At 45.7% G+C, this 17,974-nt stretch overlaps 2 protein-coding genes across 2 annotated transcripts; both read left to right on the top strand.

The window, feature by feature from the left end:
• Positions 1 to 998: 998 nt before the first annotated feature.
• On the top strand, positions 999 to 9,865 carry dll4 (delta-like 4 (Drosophila)). Its single transcript, XM_062522949.1, has 11 exons — positions 999 to 1,452; positions 1,541 to 1,801; positions 2,230 to 2,284; positions 2,967 to 3,230; positions 4,084 to 4,144; positions 4,229 to 4,359; positions 6,117 to 6,283; positions 6,690 to 6,909; positions 7,183 to 7,891; positions 8,461 to 8,569; positions 8,691 to 9,865. The coding sequence occupies exons 1-11, from the start codon at positions 1,402 to 1,404 to the stop codon at positions 8,694 to 8,696; spliced, it is 2,034 nt and encodes a 677-aa protein (XP_062378933.1). The 5' UTR covers positions 999 to 1,401; the 3' UTR covers positions 8,697 to 9,865.
• A 2,201-nt stretch (positions 9,866 to 12,066) lies between these two features.
• LOC134067565 (glutathione-specific gamma-glutamylcyclotransferase 1-like) lies at positions 12,067 to 14,706 on the top strand. The gene is made up of 3 exons (XM_062522893.1): positions 12,067 to 12,639; positions 12,822 to 12,857; positions 13,238 to 14,706. The coding sequence occupies exons 1-3, from the start codon at positions 12,469 to 12,471 to the stop codon at positions 13,601 to 13,603; spliced, it is 573 nt and encodes a 190-aa protein (XP_062378877.1). The 5' UTR covers positions 12,067 to 12,468; the 3' UTR covers positions 13,604 to 14,706.
• The last annotated feature ends 3,268 nt before the right edge of the window (positions 14,707 to 17,974 follow it).

Below are 17,974 nucleotides of genomic sequence, written 5' to 3'. Positions count from 1 at the left end.
ATCCCATAAAGTGTGATCTAAGTAGCCTAGATAGCGTATATATATTCCAGGAATTGCGTTCAGCTTGTAAAATGGAGCTTTCAGCATTTTGTCGTCACTGGGATCGAAATAGCCATTAAAACCTAATGGTACATCAATACAGCGCCTCGTGTTTGCGTTTCTCTCGGGCTTCGGGGGCAGGTGCTCGACATGATGGCTCTCACAGATAGGGTTTTATGGCACATCATCCTCGGCTTGTCTGGTTATCTATTGTTCATGTTACAGACGCATTCAGTAAGTGCGGTGTGAAAGTGCCCATGATCTGTCCAAACAGTGCCGGCTGTGCTCGGCGCAGTGACATTCAGGAGCGGGCGATAGGGATCTGCGCGTCTGTGTGTGCACAACAAATTGTAGGGTTAAAATAAACACGCGAGAGCCTACAACAGAGACAAAGACTTGATATGAAGAGCAGGCCATGTGTACCACAATCACACGAACATAAAGCACAAAAGAAGAACTGTTTTTGAAAATATAAGCTTGATTGAAGGCCCGCACATAACCAATTGGACATCAGCAGAATCACAATTTATTCAAGCTTGTGAAAAACCAAGCGAGCATTTATTTTAATCAATATATTAAATCATGTCGTAAATGAACCCATGTTGAAATATTTTTTTAAAAAATGTGTTCAATTCGAAATAATATAGTAGCCTACATTACTCTGTCTTGATTCTGATTGTAGAAATGGCAAATGCAGTGTCAACGATACTGTAGCACGCATGCTGATCCGATCAACAGAGACAATATCAACATATGTCCGAATATTGTGTTGCTGGGACTGGTACCCGGGGTGGCGTGCGGGCCGACGGGACGTCGAATCAGATACGAGGAAGACTTGGCGCGAGAGAGGGGATGGAAAGGGGGCGGAGTTCGATGATTGGCAGTGACAGGGTACGTAATAAGAACTCTCAAGTATATAAACGGAGGGAGCCCTACCCACCCCACAGAAGAAACAGTAATCCCTGTAGCAGCACCTCCATCTGCATCACTGACTGACTGACAGCACACGTTTGCGCGTCATTTTAACTGAACTTCAGCAGCCGAGCCAGCACTCCGTCAAGAGATATAACCATTTCAGTGGGATGACCGGAGGCGACAACCGCATTGAAGATGGCTAAACTGTGGATATTGACGTTACTGTTATTTGTTTAACCTTGATGCTTGGATAATCAACGACACCTTTACGACACCTGCGAACCTTTTGGATAGATACCACCGGAGCTCTCTGCAGTGGGCTTGAAGAAGGATTAATATTTATTTAACTTTTCCACATTTACCGTTACCCTTTGGAATAGGAGCGCACCAGGAGGAAAGGTTGCATCGCAAGGGAAACGTGCTGCTGCTATTGAAGAGTGCTAAAGGATGGCACTTTGGTACAAAATTCTTGTACTTAGCTTAATGATAACGACTCAGGTAAGCCTATTCATCTGCCCGATGTCTTGCAGCAGTGATGGTGCGTTCACGAAAGAGTTTGACTGATGTGTTTGTTGCGTTCCCGCAGGCTTACGGATCCGGTGTATTCGAGCTTGGTCTTCATGAGTTTAAGAACGATTACAGATTGCTGTCCAATGGTGAGGCATGTGGTCCCGAGTGTCGAACCTTTTTCCGAGTGTGCCTGATGAACTACCAAACGGTGGTGACCCCTGGTGAATGCATCTTCGGCAGTCATATCACGCCTGTCTTAGGGACCAAGTCGTTCAGCGTCATGAAGAACGGCGGGGTCAATAAACCAATTCGATTCGATATCGACTTTAGATGGCCGGTAAGACTGGAATTAATGTAGTTATCGATAGCTAATTTGTTATTAACTTTAAACTAAGCGTTTTGGTGATGCAGCATTGCTGGTGCTCTCGGCTGCCAGGTAGCCTGATAGGGTGAAACACCTGCTTATCTAAAATTGCCCACTTGCACCCTGCTGTTCAGCTGTTAGCTTACCTCTGTTATATTAGCCTACATGTTGTATTAGCCTACATTCATTTTAAGACTACTGCTTCTTTACATAACTGTTTTGCAAAACTTTTGTTAATGTAAAATGATAAATAGGTCCTATATTTGTTTATTTACTTTTACGCGGCATTCTGTTATGTGTTGTAATCTGTGTACAGGCGAATGTATGATGGGTTTCTAACGTTTTTCTAATACTTACATTTTTAAAGTATCTAATCAAATGCATGCACATTTTATTCGTAGGGATCCTTTTCTGTAATCATCGAAGCCTGGTATGCACCGACACAGGAATTATTAGGTGAGTATAGGATGTTTGCCTTCTACCTCCGCCAGGGGGAGACACTGATTGTACATAAATTGTACATAAATTGAAAAATGTGTTTAAAAACTTTTATATGGCAGTTTATTGCATTTTGAACGAAAACACGTTGTTATTCGTTTAATCACGGTTGATTTTGTTGTTGTATTTTTATGCGGGGTAGGGGGGACTAGCCCCCACCCCCACCCAAGCGCCCCCCCTCCGCACCCTCTCACATCCATTGTTGGAATTACGTGCAACAAGGCACTTATTTCATCCTCTCGCTCCACACAATCGCGCTTCCTCCGGTTTATTTTTGGCGTGGGAAAGTGAGCAAGTCTTTGGTGAGAATATCTAAACCTCGCCAAAATCTACTGACGGCCTTTTCCTGTACTTTACACCTTTTTCTGTTCCGACCTTTGGAGAGGGGGGGTGATAGGGTCGAAAATGTTTTGCTCACACAAAGGAAGAGGAAATTTAAATAGCGGTACACTGCGCTCTAGAATCTCCTTAAAACATAAACCAATGAATGTTGATTGGTTATTTAAGGGAATTATTTCACATTTTACACTTAACAGATTTATTTACCAAAGCAATTTAGAATGTAGGTTATCCTTTTCAGTTTTTCTTTCATATGGTTAAATGTGTTTTTGTATTTTTTTCTCTCTCTTTCCCTTTACAGATGTATCGAACCCCGAGTCATTGATTAGCTTTTTTGCCACCCAGAAAAAGTTGGAAGTAGGTGCTGAGTGGTCTCGGGATTTTCTGACGAGCAAGCAGACAGAGCTAAGGTATTCTTACCGGTTCATCTGCAATGAAAATTACTACGGCGACAGTTGTTCCCAAAAATGCACTCCCAGGGACGACCGTTTTGGCCACTACACCTGCGACCATGACGGGAAAATATCCTGTCTCCCTGGCTGGAATGGAAAATACTGCGAAGAACGTAAGCAACAGGAGAGGCAATGTGTGTTTGGCCTCAAATAACATGGGTTTGCTTCCTTATATAGATTATGATCATGTGTGGTTAGGAACAGATGAATCTTTTGGGCACCTAGGCCGGATTTATGAGTCTTCCACAGAGCTTCATTCAAACATGAAATCCACCTGATCGAAATTCCCGCTTAGGCTATCTTGGTTGCATTACAAATCCTCGAGGTGTTACTCGGCGTTGTCGTTACTAAAATCGAGGCAGATAACATTTTTGCAATCATGAAGTGGTCCTCCGAGGGGCACTCTCGCTCTCTCTCTCTCTCTCTCTCCCTCCCTCTCCAGCTCGCGCCAGTTCAGAGAGGGCTTAATCCGACCCGCGCTCTCCTAGGAGAGCAGCACGCGCCGGGTTAATCGCGGCATTATCATCCGCCACGCGCCACTAAATTGCGGTCTCTATTGTTGAAGCGGAGCGCAGCAGCTGCAAACACGGTTCGGACAGCCCACCAGCAACAATGGGGCAGCTGTCCGCCTTTAAGAGCAAGCATCTGCTCGGATCTAACCAGCCGTTAAACACGAGGCTTGTAACCATGTGAAATCAATGTCACATACAACCTAGAAACGTAAAATAGGGAGAGGCAAATTAAGGCAGTGCTTGAAGAGGCACATTACAGAAACAACAGTATCTCCGTGGTTTGAACCTCATATTATCCTGCAAGACCAAAAGCAGTCACACGTTCTTGCTAAAAAAAATATTTTTAAAACAAAGCAACCCATATGTTTGTATATATTTAAGTGCATTTTAATTGGGTCTTTATCATGTGAAACAAGTTAACGTATGTTTTCTTTTTCCTTTTTGTTTGTTTCAGCGATTTGCCTCGAAGGATGCAGCAAATCAAATGGAAACTGCTCGAAACCCGGAGAGTGTGAGTAAGTACAGCGCTCTCGACCCAAGTACAGGTGTAACCGGTGTTTGTTTTCATAATAACTAAAGGTCTTTGTTTGCTTTTATAGCTGCAGGGAAGGCTGGCAGGGCATCTTCTGTGACGAGTGTAAGAGACACCCAGCCTGTAAGCGCGGCACCTGTCAACAGCCATGGCAGTGCACCTGCGACGAGGGCTGGGGCGGCCTTCTTTGTGATCAAGGTGAGTACAATACGCCTGAATGACACTGCTGGCCAATCCCGCTCTGCCCATTGTCTGTGGGCAAAAGTCAAGAATGGACGGGCCCAGCATTATAGCCATCCATTTAAAAACGGTGCTGTCTAGCCGAGTTAAACCAAATGACAATGATAAGCACACAAACAGCAATAATGGAGGCACCATAAAAGTGCAGCGAGCGATAACTCTCTGGATAGCATGATAAAAACAAGACATAATGGTTTATTACGGCACATTTAGGTAGCACTAATGGTAGCAATATCAGCATCTACTTGAGCCCATTAGTGGCAGTTACTGTTACTCATCTTCTTATGAGGAAGATTTAGTGTTGGGATAGAGATAATTAGATAAATAAAAAGTAAACAAGCAGCTTTGGCCGCTGTTGTCATCTCATATCAGATGTGTCAGTCATTTATTAGAGGTCAGGATGGGGTCAATCGATTCATTTTCGATGCTGACACTGGGTTTGCCCAATCACAACTCTTATCAAGCCCCCGCCCAATCCATTAACATTGGCCCAGCCAAAATTGTGTGAGTGCAGCAAAATGGATAAGCGAAGCGCATGTAGAAGTTGTGGTGGGTAGAGGCTAGTGTGTTCCACCTGTACAGACATTGCAAGTACTTTATATCAACATCAGGTTGAACTTGAAGGAGGAGAGCTAAGCAAACGTTAAAAGGTAGAGGAGCAGTAATCAGCAAGAGAAGAGAATAGAACACAGCAAGCATAGCAGCTTCATGATTGACAGGGGCTCACATAAAGAGAGAGCAGGTCTGTATTACACATCATGCTGATGCTGAGTTCTGACTTGAGTTCATGCCCCTACTGTAGGCTGCTGTATGCTACCCACAATGTAGGTAGTATGTACCAAAAAAATCCAGCAACAGGCAACAACGTTGTTTTATCAAAAAAGAAAAGTAACAAATGCACTTTGTTTAGTAAAATATATATAAAAGCCTTTCATTAAACATGGCAACTAGTTAAAAACACATGGGCCTCTGCGTATATGTATTTAGTTGTAAATGTCCCAGTAGGCCTATGTTCTAAAATACAGTTATTACCATCTTTGGGTAACTGAGCTCCTTACATACAGTAATTGAGCTACTATCAATTTATAATTGTGTAGTTACATTTATTGAATAATTTGAAGTGATACTTCTAGAAGAGCCTTCTCTAAGACCATTGCTTGTTCTCATCCAACAATGGGCGTCGCCGTGACACTTCAGTATTCACGCATCCAGTCTTCTATTTCCGGCTGTGTTGCATTGATTTTAATGTGATGGTAGACAGTGTCTGACGCATCCATAGCCATGTAAAAGTAAACTTAGATTTTATAGAGTATCTGTATTGAGTGCAGAACTGTAAACATTTCGAAAGACATAAAAGCTCACAGTGCAGTAAGTTACAATGTAAACAGAATGGAAGATGAAAACTGGTGGAATTAGGGTTTCACAAATTAAAGATAACTCATTCGTTTCTATCGTCAAAGAGCGAGCGAGTGAGTAATCTCTACTTGCTGTGCTCCATAGCTCTTAGTTTGATAGATATGCATAATTAAAGGTAGTGCCAGGATTGTCTATTGGTGGGTGAGCCTGACCAATTGTGCAGTCCAATCCAGGCCAGCACTTGGGTCAAGGTGGCACCTAAACTCCCGCATTGCAGCTCCACAGGTACTGAGAGTCCACCGACTGTGAAGAGGCATAAACACGTGTTGTTTTTGTGACCTTTTCCCCCCCGTCTCCAGATCTGAACTACTGCACCCACCACAAACCCTGCCGGAACGGGACGTGCATGAACACGGGCCACGGCAGCTTCACGTGCACCTGCCACCCGGGCTTCACCGGCGACAACTGCGACCGGGAGGTGAAGGAGTGCGACAGCCGCCCCTGTCTGAACGGAGGCCTGTGCACGGTGAGTCTCCCCGTTTCCCACCGCCTCTGCCCCTCAGCGTCGCGGCGGGCGATTTCGAAGGCGAGGCGAGGCGCTCCCCTCGGCCAACCTCGCTTCCTTTCTCACAGGCCCCGCTCTCGCCAGGGCTGCCAGCGCGGAGCAAACAGGGCAGACCTTTTGGTCCGCCTGTCGACCCACATTGATAGAGCTTGTAAATGAATGTGTACGGATCGTAGCGAGAGGATGTGTGCGCCGTAAGCAGGATAAGCAGCGCAGAGATAAACACAACAGTAGGGAGAATTTCTTGGACTCGGTCCAGAGGCATTAAAATAAAACACTGAGAACCTTTTTTTTCTCTCCCTCCCTCCCTTTCTTTCTCTCTCTCTCTCTCTGTCTCGCTGTCTTGTTCACTCTCTTGCCCTCTCAGGACCTTGAGAGTGGGTACAGCTGTGAGTGTCCACAAGGGTACGAGGGTGGCCACTGCGAGACCCGGGTGCTGACCTGTGCAGAAGAGCCCTGCTTCCACAACGGCCGCTGCCACGATAAGGACGGCGGCCGGAGCTACATGTGCGAGTGTCCCCCCAGCTACACAGGGCTCAACTGTGAGAAGCGTGTGGACAAGTGCACATCTCTGCGCTGCGCCAACGGTAGGTGGTGGTGTAACACACACACACACACACACACACACACACACACACACTAAAATAACCAATCCGGACAACACACTGAAAGCTCCAAGAATATTGTAGCTGATCTTGTGTGTAACTGAAGCTTTCTGGTGTCAGTCGGTGGGAAACTATGTGAAACAGACACATGCATACCCACGCAAACACTTAATGTGGCTACTTCCACTTTCAGTGTGAGCGTTATTTAAACAACCGCGTGGTTAATGATCATGTCCTGGTTCTCTGTCCTGTCAGGTGGACACTGTGCCGTGGAGGGGAGCGTGCGAAAGTGCATCTGTCGGTCAGGCTTCACCGGCCTCCACTGCGAGATCAACATCAACGACTGCGCCAACAACCCCTGCGCCAACGGCAGCACCTGCAAGGACAGCATCAACGGCTACACCTGCATGTGCCCGCCCGGCTTCCAGGGCCGCAACTGCGACCGCCGCGCCGACGTCTGCGCCACGCGCTCCTGCCTGAACGGCGGAACCTGCCGGAGAGGCGTGGGCTGCGTGTGCCCGCTCCCCTACAGCGGGCCGCAGTGCGAGACGCACGCGCCGCCCGTGGTCAGCACCACGCCCACGCCGGACGACCGCGCGCCCTGGGCCGCCGTGCTCCTCGGAGTGGGCCTGGTCGCCATGACGGTGCTGCTCTGCATGGTGTTCGTGGTGCTGCGCTTCGTCCACAAGCAGAGGGCGCGCGAGCACCTGGAGACGTCCACCAAGAACAACCTGTCCGACTTCCAGAAGGACAACCTCATCTCCGCCATGCAGCTGAAAAACAACAACCAGAAGCTGGGCCTGGAGGTGGACTGTCCCAGCGAAAAGCTGAACTACAAACACATCAACTACCACAAGGACTACAAGTCCCAGATGGACTACAAGGAAGAGCTGTCGAGAGAGGACAAACTGCATCACAATGAGAAATGTTTAGAAGAGAAAAAGCCACTGGGTAGAATATATAGGTAAGAATACATCATCTGCAGCTTTCTTCACACAGTCTGTCAATGTTGCGCTGTGACTTCAGCATTCATTTTCTTTTTCTGGAACGGTTCCAGTCAGATGAAGGCGTCATAAGAAGCCAGATGATTTGAATAGGGACAGGTGTTAAGCACGCTAATTGGTTGGCTGACTTAATGAGTGAATTCCTGAGGGAGCGAGGCAGCTTGAATATTTTTGATCTGGTTACTGATGAAACCAGATCAAGCTTTAGAGCCAACGCCGCCCCCCAGGCCTCTTCTCACGCTAGCTCGCCACAGCGCTTTAGAACAAACATTTGCATGACTTGCATAAAACCGACGTTCCCTTCAAAAAATCACTCGCTCCAAGCACCGATTGGGTTTCACACAAGCAGTGGCTTTGTGGCCAGATATCTCCTGAGTGTTTGGTTTTTGTTTGAGGGGGAAAAGAGGACAAAGCTGTGAGCGCTGACAGTATTTGTTGAGACATGCTCTGGTTTCCCTTCAGCTCTGCTGTGGGCTGTGGGGTTTGGCACACTATTCTAATGACTGTTGAAATTGTGTTGGTTTTGCAGAGAAAAGCCGGAATGTAGAATATCAACAATATGTTCTTCAAGAGATTCCATGTACCAGTCTGTGTTCGTCATTACTGAGGAGAGAAACGAGTGCGTCATCGCTACGGAGGTAAGCGTCACCTTCAGCCTTGGGGTGTGTTTGGGGGGGCTCGAGCTGTTGTCATTGTCAATACTAAACAACCTCACTCTTCGTTTTGACTAATGTCATGTGTTCTCTGCTCTCTTCACAGGTATAAAAAATATCAAGATTATCAAGAAGGACTATCTTCTGGACTGTTTACATATAGATGGGTTTTTTCTTTTTTAATTTAAGTGTGACTTGCTGCTCTTGGAAACTTGATAACTGGAGAGGGCCTGTGCTCAGGCTACTGCAATAGGACTACGTCTGAATGTAAACACGTCAGGACTGACTCAATTCAGAGCAGAGACCGACCGGAGTGCCCATACTGTAGCTGAGAGACTGATGATGGCTCTTCTGGCATTTCTGCCTTCACTCAAGGGTGTGGGTGTGGGGGGGGCACCAATGGAGACTTCACAAGCACCCACCCACCTACCCACACACCCTCCAGGAGACGGAAAAAAAGACTAATCTATACGTTTGTAATCATGGACCAATAATATTTAATTATTTCCATTCAAAGTTCTTTTTTTATTTTTTTTTTTTTATTTAGTAATATGGCAATCCAATAATCAAAATCATAACTGCCTGACCTACAGGACCCACCGTCTTCTTCCATTTCCCAACCATAACTGGGTGCTATGCAAGAGAAAAGGGGAACATTTTTACAAGACCAACATTCATACGCATATAGAATAATATTGGAGACGGGGCCCACTTTGTGTGGGCAGTCTTTGACTTTCTTATCAAAAATCAGCTTTGTAACACTAGTACTGAGTACCTTTTTGTTGATGTCAGATTTTTTTGTAAAACAAAGTTTATATGCATAATAATCACAGAGCCTTAAAAGATGGGTTGGAGACCTAAATTAGTGCCCTGTTCGTTTGAGACCCTTACTCACTGTGGCCACTGCTCTGTTAATGAATACAGACGCAGTCGTCTGCAGCTGTGAGGTGCTCAAAAGAACATAATTTTTTATCACACTGTATGCAACTCATGCCCACGGGGAACAAAGACCAACAAGTGACTATCACACCGAAGAAGCCTAAAAAAAAATAGTTGAAATTGCAGAACAATTGAAGTTATTTTAAAGATTAGTATTTCACTAGTTATTTAAATCCTAAGAAGCACTGATCTTTTTATGTTTTCTAAATTTATTTTGTATATACTGTATATTTATGAAACCTGTACATTCTGTATTGTGTGACTGTTGACCATCAAGAAAAGTTAAATTTATTTTTTTGTTGTTGTTATTGTTTATTCAAAACAATGAAAACAAATCTGGTACACTGTCGTTTGTTGGTTTCATTAAATGTGGAGTGCGAAGTGCAACACCTAGATATATATAAGCATTTGTCTAGATAAGAAAGAACTGCGATGAGTGTGTCATCTAGTGTGGGTGGAGAAATCACCTCCGTCTTATTTGACCAGCTGTAATAATGACGTGTAATAACTGGCAACTGAGGCAACATGTGTCTACGTAGTGTGAAGTTCGGTTGCCCACAATCAGTCTTTAGACAGCACTGTTACATCCATGTGAGGAATCTGAGGTGATATATTCATTAAAAATGTGCAACAATCAATCCACATGACCTCCAGTTCAAACGCGAGTCATTTTACCAGAGTGGTGTTTCTTGACTAGATGGCAGCAGGACAGGCAGTGGAATTCTCCATTTACCAAAAAAACTGAAATGAAAAACAGGGAATGAGAAAAGGAAAACAGGGGGCGAGAGAGAGAATATAAATATCACCAAACGGGCAACATCAGAGCTGCAAAGAAAATCTGTTTGCTTCCCATCATCAGTTAACCCCATTTGTTCCTCTCGTTCAACACAGGCCTCCACGCTTGTTTTTCTTCATTGTTTTGTAACAACAGCATCCTGTTTGCGACTCTGTGACATCATTTCCTGCTTCCACAAGGACAGCCAACAGTTTCTCACGCATCTCCTGTGCCGTGTGTGTGTGTGTGTGTGTGAGAGAGAGAGAGGCAGGCAGCTGCGAGAGGAAATTCTCACAAATAATCACAAACGAATAATACTACAACAAGAATGTGTCAGTAATGTCAGACTCCCCATAACGGCCTTTATCTGCATTGCACAGATGCCGATTCAGCGTGATTAGTCCAGCGATTGTTTGGGCTGCACAGAGAGGGAAAACATCTGAGTCTCAGGATATGCTCTATAACACAATTGTAGGCCTAAGGGAAATCTGATTAGCTTAACCAGGGAGTTTGCGACATTCAAATATTTCTACTCAGAATGATTTTTTTTTCTCTTACAGATAGATTGTCAGCCTGCATTGAAAAGGTTTTGTGAATGGAAGAAATGTGAAATAATTAGTATCATTATATATAATAATAACTAGGCTACTATCATTTTACAAATCTGTGAAAATATCCTGTTTCCCTGTCCATAACATCGTGGTTAGGGATAGTGGCAGAAAGACGGAACAGGTTGATTTTTAAAAAGAATCTCTCTGTAGGCTACTTCCAAGAATGACCTCTCTCTCCCTTGTTACAGTAGGCCTACAATGGCACACTGCCCAGGCCTCGCCCTTGCAGGAGATGTTTGTAATTACGCTAATTAGCACACGGGGGCAGTATACAATCCACATGCGTGGGGCCTAAGCAAAATCTCTTTTTAGAAAAAAATCCTCAAGGCTCACAAAATATTCGAGGTAGTCTGTTCAATTATGAACACGCGTTAAGTGTTTTTGGATGCCGCAAAAAGGAAATCACTGTCTTTGACGTTGCACACGTTTTAAGTCTTGAATTTAAAAGATAATAGAGCTTATTGACGCAGATACGCTCATGTGGTTATTAGACGCATGATATGCTCAGGGTTAACACGCAGCGTTATTACTGGGCAGAATGTATGGGACTGTCGTGTCTTAGACCTGTTAAGAGCCTTAACTGGCTGTACCAGGGGATAGGCTACAACCAAACTATTAATAGCTTATCCTGATCTGCCGCTTGAGGTGTCATGCATAAATTAAATGACTGAGTATCATGCTATATACAAAATGCATATCTTCTCTTTGCAGTAAACTTCCAAAAACATCTCAGTGACAGTAGCCTACAGTTGAAGGGTGAGTGGTACACACGTCACTGTCCTCAAGAAACTCTGTCGGAACAAACAGTCACACAACTAAATGGGCGGTCCCTTCGGTTGTGACAAAGTGTGGACATCTTGTTACTTACAACCGCAGTGAGCTGTCTCTGATTTGAATAGTGTGATCTTTTACAGAGGCTCTGGCGTAACATCCACCAACGACCATGTGCGCAATTATTGTCCAGACGTCCATGCCAGGTACAAGAGCAAAACACGCGCTGGGGGAGTTGGATGATTCTGTTCTAACGCCTATCTTTAGAAAAACGCTGTGATTGGATAGGTAATGTTTACGATACCCTCCTCTATGATATCATTGGCCAGTAACGTTCTAGTATGACAACAAATACACGTGTCTGCAGACCAACGTGAGGTTCTGCAGAGTGTGTGAGAGAACTTGTTGAGACAAATAGTTGAAATAGTTACTAAGCTGAATTCAGTTGCAATTCAGTCATCTAATTTATTAATTATTCTCATAGCGCGTTTTGCTTGAAGTACAGACCAATGATACGCATATAACAAGGAGTCTCGAAATTCAGCATGGATAGAGAACGGAATCAGAGAGACGACTGGAATTTCCGTTAACTGCAAAAACAGTAGCCCAACCAGTGGGCAGATATGCAGACATCTCAAGGGGGTCAAGGAATAATTTAAAAGCTCTCTCTTTCATTGGTGGACGCAGTGCAAGCTGACTGATATTTCCAGACCGAAGACTAGACTACCAAGGACCATACAACAAGTTACCTGAGAAACTTTGATACTTTGGTCAATCAACAGAACACAATGAGGCCCGAGGATATGATGCAGGAGCTGCCAGATCTTTGGATTTTTGGCTACGGCTCCTTGGTGTGGAAACCGGACTTCAAGTACAAAAGACGCAAAGTTGGTTATATTCGTGGCTACAAGAGACGCTTTTGGCACGGGGACAACTTTCATAGAGGCAATGATAAAATGGTAAGTTTACAGAAAGATTGGTTTCTGCAAGTGCAAGCCAATACTATTCCTGTGCATGTTTCAGTGTATTTTGCCTAGAGAATACCAAAAGCATGTCACAAAGATGGATAAGTGTGATATTAACTGACTTTGAGATGCAAAAAATAAAAGTTTCATTGGGTCCTTTTCTGTTCTCTTTTCAGCCTGGAAGAGTAGTGACATTGGTGGAGGATCATGACGTAAGTAAAAGTTCTCTCCTGGCTGTTATATCGACTAACTAAAATCCCTTAATTGTGTGGCTATTATTATTGTCAGTCTTGCATGTCAGTAGTCAAGGTCACCAAGGGTGTTGTGTTCCGCACAGAGATTAACCTTCAATTCTCCATGGTGATGATGACGGACGGTGCCTCGTAGAAGTGTTTGTGTACTGTAGAATGTATAGGGACACAGTGTTTACAGTAAACGTGCCCTAATGTAAACAGACTCTCACTCTGAGGCTGCTGCTGTATCTGGGTCATATGGTGGACAAACACTACTCAGTTTTTTTCTTTTTTGCACCCTATGAAAACAAGAATCACCAGATGCTGAATATTCCACCCTCTCTCTTCCCCCCCTGCAGGCCTGCACGTGGGGTGTTGCCTACGAAGTCACCGGCAAACAAGTTCAGGAATCTCTCAAGTACCTGAACCTCAGGGAGGTGGTGCTGGGCGGCTACGTCACCAAGATGGTGGAGTTCCGACCGCAGGAGGAGGGCGAAGCTCCCCTGCTGTCCCTGGTCTACATCGCCACCTCCGACAACCCCATCTACCTCGGGCCGGCCAGCCCCGGCGAGATCGCCGCCCAGATCGCCTGCTGCCGGGGCCAGACCGGCCACAACATCGAGTACCTCCTGCGCCTCGCCGAGTTCATGAGGCTTTGCTGCCCGGAGGTGGAGGACGAGCACCTCTTCTCCATCGAGGCGGCCGCCTTAGCCCTGGTGCTGTGACAGGATTTGGCGTATTCGGGGACACACACACACACACACACACACACACACACACACAAACACACACATGCACGCACACACGCCTTACACTGGTGCTAAAAACACACACACACACACACACACACACACACACACACACACACACACACACACACTCCATCTCTTTATGTTACACTGGTGACATCAACATGGACACATTTCTCGGTCAAGAGCTTTGAAGTCACAGTCCAAGTCCACCATAAACAGGTACATGCGAGTGTCTGTGTAGATATTTGTTGCGGCGACAGTTTGAGGCTTCAGCAAGTTCGGAGAAGCTGTAAAAACACTTGAGGGGGCTGAATAAACCCCTCACTGTACAGAGCTGAAGAATGGTCAGGACCTCTATTTCATCTGTCATGTTCCGTCATGTCGGGTTAAATTCATTTCTCTGATCTCATGGACCACAGATGAGAGAGGCCAGAGTCTAGATGCGAGAGAGTGGATCTTGGGGTGACATTTTTATATTGTTTTACGCGAGTTTAAATCAAACGCTTTAAAGGGGCTTGATTGGGCTTTTTTTGCTTGAGGCAGATGTTATAGGTCTGCTTGTGATTGCAACCCCATGTGAGTCGACCACAGCTCTGGGATAATGTCCAGGGCTTTGGGATCACCAACGTAAACACAGAATCTGACCAGACTTTGTGAAATGTGTTTGACCACAGAATGCTCTGACTGTGATGCCATCAGCGACTGTATCAAGGCATCAACAGCAGTGATTTGACTGATAATACACATTGTTTTCTGGTCCTAAGAAGGGACCAGTTTGTTACCCCCCCCACCCCTTGTTAATGTATATACTGCACTGTATAAGCTCTTTGACAGAATGTCTGTTTCAATGAATCTGCTATGTACGCTGTGCCTTTGTTCTAAAAGGACACAAAAAAATAAATAAATAACATTTGGATTTCATAGGAATAGTTTCATAACCAGCAACACATTGTACAAGAAAAAGGGCAGTCATACAATTGCAAAAATACATTTTCAGTTTAAGAAGAAAAAAAAAACGTATGCAATGAAGTCAGCTGTCTGAGAGGCGACCATGACTGTCCAGTCTGTCCAATGTGGTGAGCACAGCATAAAGCCTTCTTGCCACTCCCTGCAAGATATTCCATACAAACAGCCTCAGTGACCCTCACCCTATGGTGTCATATTACTACTGGAAAACTATCACCTACACACAGTGATAGAGAGCCTCCACTGAGACATAGACAGAAACAGGCTTCTGCAAGTCAAGTTTTTTTTGTCTTGACTTTCTCCCCTCTAGTTTTTCCAGCCTGAAGTTGTCTTAAAAAAAAATAAAACGTGACACACTTCCAAGAATGTTTGGCGGTTACAGGTGAACAGGTGTGCTGCAGCTATCGCTTTTTACAGGGTCACTCTTTTGTGCTCGGCTCGGCTCAAGAAGATCACGCTGTTCCTTGGACCTTGTCACTCGCCTAATGGGCTAGTCAAAATAAACTCTAGGGTTGCATAACAGAGAGCCCTGTCGCCATGGCACCTAACGTGACATGTGTCCTATTACAACAGGGTCTCATCTGTCAGCAGGATGACCACTCCAAACGCAAATCCACCATTTTAAATTTTAAAATGCCCTATAGAATAGTTTTGAAATATTAATTTAAGTGTGTATCATAATTAATGTAAAGCGTCTTGATATACTGTATCTGTGTTATTCTAGAACATTTTTCACTGGGGTTTTCAGCTAGTCTACCCTGTCTGCTGAACAGCCTGTTTGATTTATATCCAGGTTCCTGGTATTGCAGGTTTGCTGCAGCCGATGTGTGTGTGTGTGTGTGTGTGTGTGTGTGTGTGTCCGTGTACACGTGTATGACTGGGCCTCATACTTCTAGAGTCAGCATATCCAGGGGTCCTCGTGGAGACGAGAGAGGAGACAAGGGGAGGAGTTAGGGTAAAGGGGGAAACTGTATATGAATTTAAATCACGTTTGGTGAACATGTGCCGAGAACACACACACGCGCACACACACACACACACACACACACACACACACACACACAAAGACACACACAGCCCTGGAGTAATGCCCACCCCCTCTTGAGCATGAACATGTGTGTTCTCGGCACACACCCCTCTTTAGGCATAGTGCCCCAGATTCTGAGAACGGAGCATGGAACTGGGTAAAAGGTGAAGGGGGTGAGAGGAGATTGAGAAGGAGGGAAAACAACAATATAGCCAAGAGCAGGAATCAAGAGAAACTGTGTGCACGGCTCACACACTCCGAGAGAGAGAGAGAGAGAGAGAGAGAGAGAGAAAGTGTGTGCTCACACACTCTGAGAGAGAGAGAGAAATTGTGTGCTCACACACTCAAAGAGAGACAGAAACTGTGTGCTCACACTCTGAGAAAGAGAGGAATAGAGAGAGAGAGAGAGAGAGAGAAACTGTGTGCTCTCACACTCCGAGAGAGAAAGAGGGAGAGAGAGAGAGAGAGAAGTATGCACGAAAGAATGGCCTTAAGACCGCAGAAGTTACAGCTTTTGTTGATTTCAAAACTTTTGGCATGAACCAGAGCAGAAAATAGGGAAAGATTGTTGCTCCTTTGCTCTCTACGGAGGGATTTCATCCATGTTCTGTCATATTCGCCCAGAATCACCACGTATACAGGCTAGGGGCTCATAAATGGGTGGTTGTAAGCATTAAAACCCACATGATAAATCACTGACAGGCACCAATTAAGCGCTGTGTAGTGACGGCCTCAGAAGAGAAGTTAAAAGCAGGCCGGGACCCTGGATGCCCATTACAGCCTATTGATCCGCAGGTCACGCTAATGTACTGAAACACTGTACTACCCCCCATATGGAGCTCTGGCTCAGGAGGATACGGGAGAAAGCACCAGCCAACAACCACTATAACACAGGAGAGAGAGAGGGGGGGGGGGGTACTGGATAAAGCACCAGCCAATAACCACTATAACACAGGAGAGAGAGGGGGGGGGGTACTGGATAAAGCACCAGCCCACAACCACTATAACACAGGAGATAGAGGGGGGGTACTGGAAAACCACCAGCCCACAACCACTATAACACAGGAGAGAGAGAGGGGGGGGGGGGGGGGGGGGTAGCAGAGAAAGCAATAGTCAACAACCACTTTAACACAGGAGATGATACAGGGCCGAGGAGAGAGAGAGAGAGAGAGAGAGAGGAAAGTCTGAAGGAGAAAGAGAGATATACATAGAAGAAACAGGGGAAGATAGAAGTGAAGGAGAGAGGTGGGAGGGAAAGAGAGATAGAGGAAACAGAGGAGAAGGAGAGGAAAAGACAGCAAGGATGAGAGAGATAGGAGAGAGAAAGAGAGAGAGAGCAAGAAGAGAGGTAGGGGAAAAGGGATGGGGAGAGGGAGAAAAGGGGGAGGAAAGGCAAAAACAGAGGGGAAGAGGAAAAAGACTAGTCACAGAGAGAGAGAGAGAGAGAGAGAGAGAGAGAAACAATAATAGACAGATAATAGACACAAGAATAGAGGCATGAGGAAGAGAGGGAGACGAGGCGGAAGGAAGAAATGTAGTTTGCCATCTGTGTGACCCTCAAGTGATATTTTTAAATTCTCAAGTTTGGCGTTCTTTTGTGCCAGGTTCGTCAATAGGGCTTCAGGGGAAACTCATTCACAGGCCGAGCTGATGGCAAAACTGATTCATGCAAAAATAGGTTGAGTCTGCTGTTGCGTGGCTGCCTGCTGCGTTGAATTACTCAGGGGAAGCGTGTGTGTGTGTGTGTGTGTGTGTGTGTGTGTGTGCGATGCAGGCCTTTCCAGATTGAACACCCCCGGGGTTGTTTTGACGTGCGCAGGGTGGTGGTGTGTCTCAGCCTCAACACAACAAAAGGCTTTATTTGTCTATCTGGAGTGTGCGTATCCGCCTAATGGTTGCCGAGACACAGATCGGGATATTGACTTCATTCAGGGGTGACCCGCACGCTGCCTTGCACCCTGGCTGAACCATCACCTTTGACCTCCGACCCTCGCTGGTCAGCGAAGGGCACTGGGGGCAGTCCAAAGGGGCGCGGCAGCGAAAGCGATTAGGACACTAATGGACACATGGGCTGGTCTCTGACCCCTCTGGTCAACAGCAGAGGTCAACCCCAAAGTCATGAAGGGCTGGCCACAGAGGATCGGATGACCCAATCAAAGCCTGACCTCACCACTTCTCTCTCAATAAGACCTCACAGCTCATTAAGACCTCATCCCATCAGGCCTGTGCATGTGTGTGTGTGCGTGTGTGTGTGTGTGTGTGGGGGGGGGGGGGGGGGGGGGGGGGTGTGTGCATAGAGATCCCAGTAGAATGGCAGACTCATTCAGGGCTAAATTGGTTTGCGTGTGTGC

This window comes from Sardina pilchardus, chromosome 20 (assembly GCF_963854185.1).
Source record: "Sardina pilchardus chromosome 20, fSarPil1.1, whole genome shotgun sequence".
In the NCBI taxonomy this organism is placed as follows: Eukaryota; Metazoa; Chordata; class Actinopteri; order Clupeiformes; family Clupeidae; genus Sardina; species Sardina pilchardus.
This window is presented reverse-complemented; position numbering and strand designations above follow the sequence as displayed.

Bases quoted from the DNA above. Each gene is read 5' to 3' on its own strand.
- LOC134067565 (XM_062522893.1), top strand. From the start codon at position 12,469: ATGAGGCCCGAGGATATGATGCAGGAGCTGCCAGATCTTTGGATTTTT. The intron at 12,640-12,821 runs GTAAGTTTACAG...TTCTCTTTTCAG, and splicing joins ATAGAGGCAATGATAAAATG to CCTGGAAGAGTAGTGACATT. The intron at 12,858-13,237 runs GTAAGTAAAAGT...CCCCCCCTGCAG, and splicing joins CATTGGTGGAGGATCATGAC to GCCTGCACGTGGGGTGTTGC.
- dll4 (XM_062522949.1), top strand. From the start codon at position 1,402: ATGGCACTTTGGTACAAAATTCTTGTACTTAGCTTAATGATAACGACT. The intron at 1,802-2,229 runs GTAAGACTGGAA...TTTTATTCGTAG, and splicing joins ATATCGACTTTAGATGGCCG to GGATCCTTTTCTGTAATCAT. The intron at 6,910-7,182 runs GTAGGTGGTGGT...CTGTCCTGTCAG, and splicing joins ATCTCTGCGCTGCGCCAACG to GTGGACACTGTGCCGTGGAG.